This window comes from Acomys minous, assembly GCF_964271855.1.
Source record: "Acomys minous genome assembly, chromosome: 13".
NCBI lineage: Eukaryota > Metazoa > Chordata > Mammalia > Rodentia > Muridae > Acomys > Acomys minous.
Genome location: NC_140495.1, coordinates 40,846,218 through 40,858,725, shown reverse-complemented (window position 1 = coordinate 40,858,725; position 12,508 = coordinate 40,846,218). Strand labels below are relative to the sequence as shown.

The 12,508-nt window shown below is 42.5% G+C and overlaps 1 protein-coding gene across 1 annotated transcript in view; it reads right to left on the bottom strand.

Annotated features, from left to right (window-relative positions):
- TMEM30A (transmembrane protein 30A) overlaps positions 1-8,081 on the bottom strand; it is a 30,895-nt gene extending 22,814 nt beyond the window's left edge. The window contains exon 1 of the mRNA XM_084752383.1: positions 7,571-8,081. Within this exon, the coding sequence (XP_084608509.1) occupies positions 7,571-7,807 (237 nt within the window). The 5' untranslated portion in view covers positions 7,808-8,081. The remainder of the gene's footprint in view (positions 1-7,570) is intronic.
- Positions 8,082-12,508: the final 4,427 nt, after the last annotated feature.

Genomic DNA, 12,508 nt, shown 5'->3' with positions numbered 1-12,508 from the left:
AAATGCTAACACATATGTCATTCACACAATGCCCGCTGTTGAACGCTGGAAGCAGAGCTTAATGAGTTGCTCTTGTGTATGCTTAGAAGGTAAGAATGCTGAGAAAAACAGGACAATGGAGGCCTACTCACAAGGTTTCAGAGGGACTCCATGAGGAACTGAGACAGGGCCTACAGGTGTGATATCTGGAGCAAGAATTTTCTTTTCTTTTTTTTTTTTTTACCCCCTGCCCAGAGAAAGGTTTTCTTTTTTGTTTGTTTGTTTGTTTTTTGTTTTTTGAGACAGGGTTTCTCTGTGTAGCCTTGGCTGTCCTGGACTCGCTTTGTAGACCAGGCTGGTCTCGAACTCACAGCGATCTGCCTGCCTCTGCCTCCCAAGTGCTAGGATTAAAGGCGTGTGCCACCACGCCCGGCTGCCCAGAGAAAGGTTTTCTACCTGAGAACCTAAACAAAGTTTAATTTAAAGATAATGAACCCATTTGTTTGGCAGAGGAAATTTCAACACAGGATGGCATTCAGACTGGTACTGGCGATACAGCTGAGATATACACAGAGAAAGGCTGTAGAAAAGCCTCCTGTGCAGCACTGATACACTGTGGTCCAAGGAGACCTGGGTATATCTGAAGCTGGCAGCAAAATCTGGCAATGTAAAAAGCATCTTCCATGTGATAGTGGTTTTGAAGACATAAGAAAATTGATGCTGTCATGAGGAGAAACTGAGACAGAGAACGTATGTCAGAATCAGATCCCCTTCAAAGGAGCCCTGAGAAGCTACCACATCCAGCAAAAGCTGGTCTTTCTTTAACTACTAAGGCACATTCACCTAGCAATGTTTAACTTTCCTGCCTGTGATGTTTCTTTGCTTTGCTTTCCCCTACCCTCAGTTTTATGCTTTGTTTTGCGTGGGTTGTTAGCTTGTTTTGGGGGGTGCTGACGTGTATACAGCCCAGGTGGGGCTCAAATCTCTATGTAGCTAAGACTGGCCTTGAAACCCTGATCTTCCTGCCATCCACCTCTTCAGTGATAGGCCATAATATACCACCATGCCCAGCACATTGTTTTTGTCTTCCACAGCTGAGGACTGAACTCGGGGCCTGAGACAGGTAGGGAAGTTCTCAGTCACTGAGTGACATCTGCATCTCCTCCTATGGTAAGTCACTTTATCTTCCCCCAAAGGAATGCCTCCTGTTGAGAAAAGGAAAAAAGGTCCTGTCCTCAAACTTTTTCAATAATTCCCTATGCCCCTCTGTATATAGAAAATGTCCAACATTGATTAAAAATCCTTGACAACTGGAACTCAATGTACGAGTTGTCACTATCAAATAACCACTACACCCTTTGTCAGCCAAAACTCAAGGGGAGCTTGACCTAATATATCTGCCACGGGTAAGTAACATCCACTGCTTTCAAAAGATAAAGTTTACTCAGGACTAGTAGCTCTAAACATCAAAGGAAAAGAGGCTGCCTCTTAGAAGAGGGAACACAAGTCCCCTATTTGGAAAATTAACATTTTTTAATGTCAAAAGTTTATCAGGCATAGTTCAGAATACAGCATAAAACCTTCCAACTACTTAAATCCTAATGACAAAGCACCACAGGTAGTGCAGGACAGATGTGGATAATGAGGTCAGCTGGAAGGCTATGGCATTTCTCATCTATGCTCCCCTAAGTCAAGATAACATTTCTTCCTAGTAATTCCAAAACCATAGCCTATTCCTCAGAAACAGACTGAGTTTAATCTGGTGAGAAGGAGGAATTTGAAGGACATGCATTTTTGCACTGTATACAAGTAGAGCTGGAAAACTTCCACTTTCTGAATGTAGATTTATCCAAAAGGAAATCAATATAAGACCTAAATAAGTCATATAACAAAATGCTGACTAATAAGATAAGTCACTTTAAATACTAATCAGATTAAGTTAAAGGGAACATTTTAAGTACTTAAAGAATTTTCTGAAGCCCTTAGAATGAGTAATTCAACACAGTTATTTGGTAGCAAGTGCTAATTTTGCCAGTATATTTCTTTAAAACTCTAAATGGGATAAGGGTGTTATTTCTATAAAAGGCTAGAAAATAAAATTTTTAGGCTGTGCAGAGCAGGGAGGACGTTCTTGACTTTTTACCTTTAGAAAAAAGTAAGGTTTGGACCTTTCTTGGCAGATGAAATTCAATATATAATCACAATAGTTATACACAATTTCTTGATAGCAGCACAATTCCACTTATGAAAAGAACTGAATTCTTTGAGGGAAACATCCCATACAATTGATATTCAAGTAAGTGTTTCCTTTAACCAAATTGACTGCAAATATTCATCTGGAAAAACCAGTCTCCTGGCCCTCAAACTAAAAAAACACTCAGGGGGCACTTACATGAAACAAAAGCCCTGTCATACCACACAAAGCTCTGAATTGCTGAACCTTCCCTGTTTAGTTATTACAATACATTTGAGCATTAAAACCTTTAAACTTCTTAGCATAAAATGCCTAATCTTTAACAATCAAAAAAAAAAAAAAGTATCCTTCCTTGAGTCTACTTAAAGTTTAAGTAAAATCAAAGATTACTAAATACTGAGAAAGATTTAATCTCCTTCAAGAACCTTACAATTTAAGGATTCAAATTAGAAAGGAGGAAAAATATAGACAGCAAATTTTCATCAGAAATGGAAACAGGAAGTAATCAGGACAAAATAACTAAGAGTAGAAAATTAAATAAAGTAAAAAAATAAAAATAAAAAAATTTTTAAAAAAAGGAAACCTGGGAACTTAACAAAATAGGCAAGAAGTCCACTAAGATCTCACCGTTTTTAGCAATATTAATTTCACATATATGTCTAGGCTCTAGGTATCACTGTATTTATCTTGTCTTAAACATTGCTTTAACTAACATACCCATTTGACTCTAACCATTATAATTGGGTTTTGTGTTACGGTTTTTGGACACTAGGTCTGTAGCACCCAAGCTGGCACTGAGTTACTGGATTCAAGCAATCTTCCTACCTCAAGCCTCCCCAGCATATGTGGGGCTATAGGACAAGACACTTGACCCAGATCTCCAAGCATTAATTTACAATCACATCACTTCACAACGATAAACGCTCTCACAGAAGCTAGAGAGATGGTACTTTCAAGTTAGCTGTGTACCTTGGCCAGGTCAAAAGCCTTAGAGGAGCCATTTCTTGCCTTGTGGTAGGAACATGCTTGACTCATAATGCAGCCAAACAAATACTCAGTCTTTGCTGCAAATAATAAAGATATTAAGCAAGTGTTCAATAAATATATTCATAATTAAAATATTTTATTGGTTAATAAAATTATCAATGGTACTTTTCTAAAAACCTCATTTTACTTAAAAATTCTAGAAACCAACTAAATAAGGTTCATAAACTTAACAAGGGAAGGTACTATGATACTAAATATGGGCATTGAAATATAAAAGCACCTTTTCTAAAAATTATTTTTTTCAGGAGTCCAGGGCATTATAAGAGTGATAATATTTTAGTGTAGTATTTCTGAGAGAATGTAAAGGGTCCATTAGCTTTACTTTAAATTTTTCAAGTTCTGAACAAAGCTAAGCATTTTGATTTTTAAGTTTCCTTTGCCCTAGTAACTTGAACTACGCTGCAAATTAAGTTTTCAACAAAGAAACTTAAAAGATATAAAAAGGAAAAGAGGAATCAGTTTGGAAAAGAACTACTCACTTCCCATTCATCTTTATATTATTACTATTATTATTATTACTATTGTATTATTATTATTATTATTATTATTATTATTATTATTATTATTATTATTATTATTATTTTGATACAGTCTCTCTCTACAGTCTTGTCTATCCTGGCAGTCACTATGTAGACCAGGCTCAGAGATCTACTCCTCTGCTTCCCCTGTGTTGGGATTAAAGGCCTATACTACACCTGACTTTCTAAAACCACTGTATTGCTTTATTTCTACACGGATGGGTCTTTTGCCTGCATGTCTTTGGACCATGTGGGCGTCTAATGCCTGCTGAGGCTGGAAGAGGACACAGGATCACCAGGAACTGTAGTTAAAGACAGTGTGAGCCACTACATGGGTGCTAGAAATCAAACCTGGCTACTCTGGCAAGAGGAATCAGTATTCTTGACTGCTGAGCCAGCTCTCCAGCTCCTGCTACTGACTTTGGATAAACCTCAGAGGCTTTTAGTCTAAGCTAGTAGCTAACAAAAGATGGAGGAGTCAGCAAGGTAGCTCAGTGGTACAGCATTTTCATGTGGCCCTGAGTTTAACGGCCAGCACACACGCAGAGTAGAGAATCAACACACCAACATGTATGCCCCTTTTGGAAACGCTCTCCAGGTTTTTCTCATAACTTCAGACCCAATTTGAAATAATTTCACTACATATCCAACACAAATATCTTAATCATTCTATCTGCATATGTTGGTGTTAAAATAAAATTTTGAGTAACTTCTAATTTTCATTTCCTCTAATGTCAAATGTAGCATTTTGGACACAGCATTGTTTTACATCAAAATTAAGTTGTAAGTCACAGAATTTCAGAAGCGAATGGCATCTTAAGATCATCCAATCTAAATCTTCCCATGTGTCAAGTGCTGCACACAAAAACTCAAATCCTATCACCAACCAGAGAGAGAGCTGGAACTCTGGCTCTACACTAACTCTTAACTCCACTGCCCTGCTGAATAAACTGCAATACCAGGGTCACGGTAAGCACTAGAAATCCCCGTTCCACTAAGAACTAAGTGCACAGACCTAACTTTATTTCAGAACCCAAAAGTTTTAAAGAAAATTAAAGGCATTTTCATACTGTAGTAAACAGTACCAGAAGTTTTCTACCAATTTAGTAAATATTCATATACAATTCTAAATCATCATTGCTTTCATTTTAATGTCTTAAAGTTTAACGAAGATGATTCAAATTTCTAATGTTTAGTTAGGAGGAATTCTGTTATATTTACTACCATCCCAGTAAGGAGCTTAGTGTAGTGTGAAAACTCAAAACTTGGAATCAACATGATAATACTCTCAAATAGTCCACTGTCACACCTCTGCTGTCACCCCTCCACTGTCACACCTCCGCTGTCACCCCTCCACTGTCACACCTCCACTGTCACCCCTCCGCTGTCACACCTCCACTGTCACCCCTCCACTGTCACCCCTCCACTCTCACACCTCCACTGTCACACCTCCGCTCTCACACCTCCACTGTCACCCCTCCGCTGTCACCCCTCCGCTGTCACCCCTCCGCTGTCACACCTCCACTCTCACACCTCCGCTGTCACCCCTCCGCTGTCACCCCTCCGCTGTCACCCCTCCGCTGTCACCCCTCCGCTGTCACACCTCCGCTGTCACACCTCCACTGTCACCTATCCGCTGTCACCCCTCCGCTGTCACCCCTCCGCTGTCACACCTCTGCTGTCACCCCTCCGCTGTCACCCCTCCACTGTCACACCTCCACTCTCACACCTCCACTGTCACACCTCCACTGTCACACCTCCACTGTCACACCTCCACTGTCACACCTCCACTCTCACACCTCCGCTGTCACCCCTCCGCTATCACCCCTCCACTGTCACACCTCCACTGTCACCCCTCCGCTATCACCCCTCCACTGTCACACCTCCACTGTCACCCCTCCGCTATCACCCCTCCACTGTCACACCTCCACTGTCACACCTCCACTCTCACACCTCCACTGTCACACCTCCACTGTCACACCTCCACTGTCACACCTCCACTGTCACCCCTCCACTGTCACACCTCCGCTGTCACACCTCCGCTGTCACACCTCCACTGTCACCCCTCCACTGTCACCCCTCCACTGTCACACCTCCACTGTCACCCTTCCACTGTCACACCTCCACTCTCACACCTCAAGCTGGTCCTCAGAGCTCATCTCCTGCTGAAGGGTCATAACCCACATCTATTCTGCGTCTACTTGTGAAATCTTAGGGGAAGAAAACCTCACTAATCTGTTTATTTTAGAGGTGAAGACACTTACCTGCAAAGAAATTTAAGTAAATTACCTCCAAACCTGAGCTACTGTAAAAGTGGCAGAGCTCAGGGTTTGGGTATGACAGGACAGAGATGGGAACAGAAGTGTTTCACATTTAAGAATTCTTCTAAAAACAAACAAACATTCTGTAATATCTGGATAACTTTCTCCATTTGTACATACCTAATCTGGAAGGCTGCAATCCAAAACACTCTAAAGTCAAAACTTTTCTAGTACCCAGCCTGCCCAGCCCAGAGCTTTACATTTTGGAGCATTTTGGGCTACATTTGAGTACTATCACAAGGATAAAAACAGGAGATTAAAAATATATACCTGAAACATATGCTGTGAACTTGCTGTAGTCAACAGACTGAAAATAATTAAAAGATTTTAAAAGTCCACTCCAGAGGCTATTCTTAGTGTTATAAGCACTGAAGCACTATGCAGCTTTAAAAAAAAAAAAAAAAAAGAAGTGACCACCTTGCTTTAGCGCTAATATTGTAAATCAAACTGGAAAAAGGCACCAAAACTCCATAGCTAGAATGGCTGGGGAAGTCCAATTAAATCGCATACATGTAATATTTATTTTTAAAATGTATACACAAAAATTTATGTATACAACGGAACAGAAGAAACCGAGATTACTCAACTCTTGCCAGTTACTCAGCTCTTGACAGTTCATATCAAAATACCGTAAAATATAAAGGAGAAGTTGTAGATGTCTAAGATGGTATGCCACACGGTACTTACACTCCGCTATCAAACAGTCTTCATCACTGCGGATGGAAAAAGATGCAGTGACTGTTGCACTGGCAGAAAAAAAATGTTTCCTCCAGTTGAGTGTCTGTACTGTGTGTCTAAGTAAAATACTCCATAAAATCTATGCCAGGGAAATGTTTTCCAGCTAGATCCCAACTTATTTCGTGTGGACTCATTGACGTGCACAGTTTAAAAAAAAAAAAAAATCTAGCACGGAGAACTGCGGCCGCTGTAGGGCATAATTAGAAATGAATACAGCCTAAAACCAAACAAGAACTGAAGTTTCATGTTTTTAACTATATCAGGGCCAACAACTAAAAATAATCTAATCAGCTCAAAACTAAAGTTACTGTGTGTGCCCTGTAAAATATGATTTAATTTCTTCACAGAAGAATCAATACCTCTATGACTCCAGGTCTTTCACCCAACAATGACCAATGTGTTCATCTAGAGGTCCCGGAATAATCCCCACGCAAGTAACAACAGTCTGACCCTGTGAGTAGCCTCAATCTAAACTTTTTCTCCTTTTCTCTCCTCCTAGAAAAACATATACCCCCTAGCCCTCGGAGAACCGCGCAAAACGCCCAGTAGATTAGTCTCGTCCACCTGACATTCTTGCTTTAGTCATCCCATTCCCAGGCACGTAAATCAAGAGCAAAAGTAAGTTAGACCGCAAAACTGCAAACTCAGAAAAGCCGCAAAAGAAGAAACGGAGAAGGCAGCACCGGAGGGCGGGGCCCGCCTGTCACCTTCTGGGAGCCCGGGGGACGGGGGGGGGGGGGGGGGAGGGAATCGCCGCCACGCCCCTCCCTCACCTCGATCTCACGGACGTTGTTAGAGGTGACGAAGATGCCGATGCCAATGGGGATGAAGATGAGGCCGATGATGAAGAAGGTAGGCAGCACCGTGCCAGCCGTGAGGATGGGCTGCCAGGCGGGCAGCCGTTGCTGTTTGAAGGCCGTGTTATCCGGCCTCCGGGTCTTGGCGGGGCCCCCAGGAGGGCACGGGGGCCCGCCGTCCACCTCATCCTTCGCGTTATAGTTCATCGCCATCGGCCCCCGGGCTTCGGCTCCGCCACGTCCAGCTGGGCCGCCCAGGGGACTTGCCTGCGGACCCTGACAGGAGACGCGCAGGCGCCGCTGCCGCTGCCGCTTACCGCCTCCGCCACCCGCGCCGCCACCGGGGAGGCGGAAGAGGCGGGACACGCTTCTGCAGACGGCCGCTGACCGGAAGCGGGAGTCTTTAGGAGACGCCCCAGGGAGGGAGGGAGAGAAGAAAGAGGGAGAAGACTGAGGGACGAGGGGTGGGGAGGGGGAGGAGGATGGAAGGGGGAGGGAAAAGGCGGACGCACCCTTATCATCTGCCCTGTGACGACAAAGTGAGGGGGTTTAGGCCGGGCCCGCGGCTATGTGAGCGCATGCGCGGCCCTGGGTGACGTCACGGCAACCGCGCGCAGGGAAGGTAGCGTCTTCGCTTCCCTAAAGGATGCTTCTGTTTGCGCACACTTCCTGTTGTGGTTATCATGGAGATTGCGGGTCGAGGAGTCGGGTCTGACTCGGTGACTTGGACTATATGTAATTTTGGCACTGGGTTGACTTTTTTTTTTTTTTTACACCTCCTCTGAAGGGAATTGTAGCGTTCCAAAGTCAGCACGTTTAAAAGGATTGCGGATACCTATTGAGTTTTTACCCCCCCACGCAAGGTGCGGCTGTGAAATTAAGTGAGGTGACATGTGACCCATTTGACCTAACAAAACAAAACAATAACGTGACCTAGTTTAGCCCAAATCCCTCGCTTTTGAGCTGTTCCACCTATTTTTCCTCTATCAATGATGTTCGTTCCTTGAACATTGATTGAGGAAGTTTATTGTAAAACGTGGTAGCGATATTTTTAAACTTGATAACCAGAAACGACAAAATACCACTTGTTAAAAATGAGATGTTACATACTTTTAATCTGCCAGGGACATACAAAAGTGTGATCCCAGCATTAGAAAGGCAAAGGCAGGAAACTACAAGGCCAGCCTAAGCTCCACAGTGAGAGGCCGGTGGGAAATCCGTAGGGAGATCTGTCTCAGTAACTAATACTAGTAAGTAACTCAAAGACAGCATAGCAGTACAGAGACCACGAAAGTGTAGAATCCAGCTACAAATCGTAAAATGCTAACCTCCACTGGTTGACTGAAGACTGGGTTTTTGGTTTCTTTCTGCTTTTCCATATTTTACAAATTCTCTCTTAGAAGCATGAACACTTTCTATTTGTAAATTTACAAAATCAATTATGTAGTATCTACGTTGTTAAATTGTGTTTGAAATCCAGACTGGCTGACAACAAAGACCCACTTGAGTGCTGGCCTATAGTTTTGACACTTGGGTATGCTCTTCTGTGATCTCATAAATTCTGTCTGTCTGTCTGTCTTTCCCCTTCTTTTCTCCTTTTTTGTTTGTTTGTTTGTTTTGTTTTGGTGGGTTGTTTGCTTATTTGTTTGTTTTTTCTAGACAGGATTTCTCTTTATAGCCCTGGCTAAGCTGGAGCTTTCTCTGTAAACCAGCCTGGCCTCAAACTCGTATTATGCTTCCTGCCTCTGCCTCCAGAGTGCTGGGATTTAAAGGCATGTGCCCTATAGCCCGGGTGATCATTCAAATTCTTAGGGCCACTAGAATACTTAGGTGTGTAACTTGCTTTGGCATCTTAAGTTTACCTTCAACATGGCTCAAATGGAAAACAGTGTGCCGTAGTTAGTAGAGAGGCATATGCTTTTACTTTAGTAAATTCTGTTGGTTAGTAAAACGTTCATCCCAGTGTTGGGGGATAATCCTGAAGTCTTTTTCTCCCCTCCCCCTCTTGTTTAGAGCATCACACAGTTAAATGTGTCCGTTCCTTTAACTAGTTTTGCTACTCTCCCACCTTGTTTAAATAGTGCTACAACTGAACCTTCGGAACCTACAACTGGAAATATTCAGGGGAAAAAAAGAAAAATGCTTCTTTGCTAATAAACATGGCGACAGTTCCCCATCATCATCCTTTAAAAGATTATCGACACTGGGTTGGGTAGTGTAAATAGTATCATCACGAGATGGCTTAAAGCATGCGGAAGGTGTACACAGGTCGTTTACAGGAGCTACAGTGTGTATTAAGAGATTTGAGCATCTGAGGATTCTATCCACAAGCTCCTGTCACGCCCCTCGATGCTGCGGGACATTTTATGTTGCCATAAAACAGTTGCTCTTGTTATGGGAGTAGTGATCTGCTTGTTCCTGGCGCTTATCTGCTTCCTCTGTTCTTTGGTTTGCCCATAGGAGAGATTAATTCTTTGTCTCTTTTTTTATTAAAAATTTCCCTGGGGGCTGGGATGGTTGCACACACCTTTAATCCCAGCTCTTGGGAGGCAGTGAGGCCAGCCTGGTCTACATAGTGAATTCCAGGATAGCCAGAGCTATATAATGAGACCTTGTCACATTAAAAAAAAAAAAGTGGGGTTTGCATGACATTTCTTAATGCTGTCAGATCAGCATAGTAAGTACGATGCATGTATGAGGGCAAGCGTAAAAATAATTCTGAAATGACAAGCTATATAAACACCCAAGGAAAGTGAAGATGGGTGACACACTTCTTATTTCAGAGAAAGTTTTCAACCCCACCCCCACCCCCCACCCCCCACCCCCGCCCCCGCTCCACGCCCCACACACATAGTTTTTCTGTGTAGCTTTGGCTGTCCTGGAACTCCCTCTGTAGACTAATCTACTCACCTCAAACTCAGAGATCCACCTGCCTCTGCCACCAGAGTACTGGGATTAAAAGTCGAGCACCACTATTAAGGGGCTCAGAGAAAGTCCTTAATGACTAAGAAATAGTTTGAATGCTTTTCAGTATCTTTTTGCTCCACTTCCATTCAGTTAACCATAGCTGCTTACGGACTTTAGTAGGACTCATTCGTTTTTTTTAAGTATCCTTGATGATTTTTAGGAGAGTGATGTAGACCTTGTGTGGTATATTTAGTCTCCTTCCTGTATTTATTTTATTAGAGATTTATCCAACCTGGGTCATTAAAAGTTAATCTCTTCTTATCAGGCAGTGGTGACACATGCCTTTAATCCAAGTGCTTGGGAGGCAAAGGTAGGCAGCTCTCTTAGTTCAAGGGCAGCCTGATCTACAGAATGAGTTTCAGGGCATCCTGAGCTACACAGAGAAACCCCTGGGGGGGGGGGCTGGGGGGTACACCTTTCTGTAGTTGGTTATGATTCACACGCAATATCTCAGCACTTAGAGGTAGGGACAGGAAAATCCAGGCCAACCCTGACTCTATAAGATCCTGCCTCAAAAATAAAAGCAACAACAACAAACTTTTTCAGATTTTTTTATGTCTTCTATTGGCCTCTTAGAATTGGATGTTTAAGGAACCTTTTGTTCGCAGACTGAGAGGTTGTCTGATTGGCCCGAAGTCACCGCTGTTGCAAGCTCTTGTGTAACCAGACAGCAATCAGAAATACTAGTCAAACAAGATACTTTGATCATGAGTCATTTAAAGAAGGGACAATGGCACCTAATTTCAGAAACCTGAGTAGAAAACTAAGCCTACGAAGTTAGTTTTAAGCATAAAGTTTCCTTTCTCGCTCTAAGTGTAAGCATATACGTCCAGTGAGGCCTCAGAATTCACCACTTCCATTGCTTAGGATCTCAGTTGGCTACATCCCCAGCAGGCATCATCAATTATAGACAAAAGCTTATCTTTAAATATAGTGCCATCTCTGGGTTGACAGCCAGCTGACATTTGTTACAGGTATAACAAAGAAATTAATTATTTAAAGGGGAGTGGGATGGAAAAGGAAAAAGACTTAGCTTATTCCACGAAAATAAAAGAAGTAGAAGAAATACCTTTTAACAATGTTCTTTCATATGGGCAGACCATTTTTAGACTTAAACTTGCTTCCCCCGCCACACACATACCCGTATTGACAAGTTTTAAAATGTCAACAGTCCCATCATTGGGAGGTACATTACTTTCATTTGTTTCAAAGCACTGAGTTAGTGCTACCTATGAAGTGTTTTACTGCTTTAAAATAACTCAGATTTGTCTGAACTCAGGGGGACTTTCACCTGCCCTCACCCCAGCATTAATCATCTAATACTGAAAGGCATCCCCTTATATCTGTCTTCCTAGATATAAGCTCAAGGCTGAGACTTTAGATTCCTTTCTGAGAGTCAAGTACTTGGCAAAAGGCCTAGGACATAAACCATAATAAATCTAGAGCTTACCTGGAAACTCAGTGAATTCACATTTCAGTGGAAGAGCTCATTTGCCAACAAACAATAGAAACAGTGAGCTCTTTGCTCTATGAGTCTACAGGGGATTGTAGGAGCCCCTTTTATGATGTCAAACACTAAGCTGTAGGGAAGGGAGTCCCATTCAATAGAAAATAGACTATTAACCAAAGAAGCCTTGTGCCTTATGCTTTGATAATACTCTATTAACCTGTCTGATCAAGTTGTTCTAAGCAAGGGTTTAGCAGGTTGCATCACCATGGGAACAGATATTTCCAGTGCTCTGAATTTGAAAGGAGATACCTGTTTTTGTTACGGTGGTGGTTTGAGTGATAAGGACCTCCCAGGGGCTCATATATCCGAATGTTTGGTCATCAGGGAGTGGAACTGTTAGAAAATATTAGGAGGTGCATGCTGGCTACTCATGCCCACTCAAGCACAGGAAAAATGTTTCCCTGCTGTGGACTCCCTTTGTAAATTTTTAAAACTTT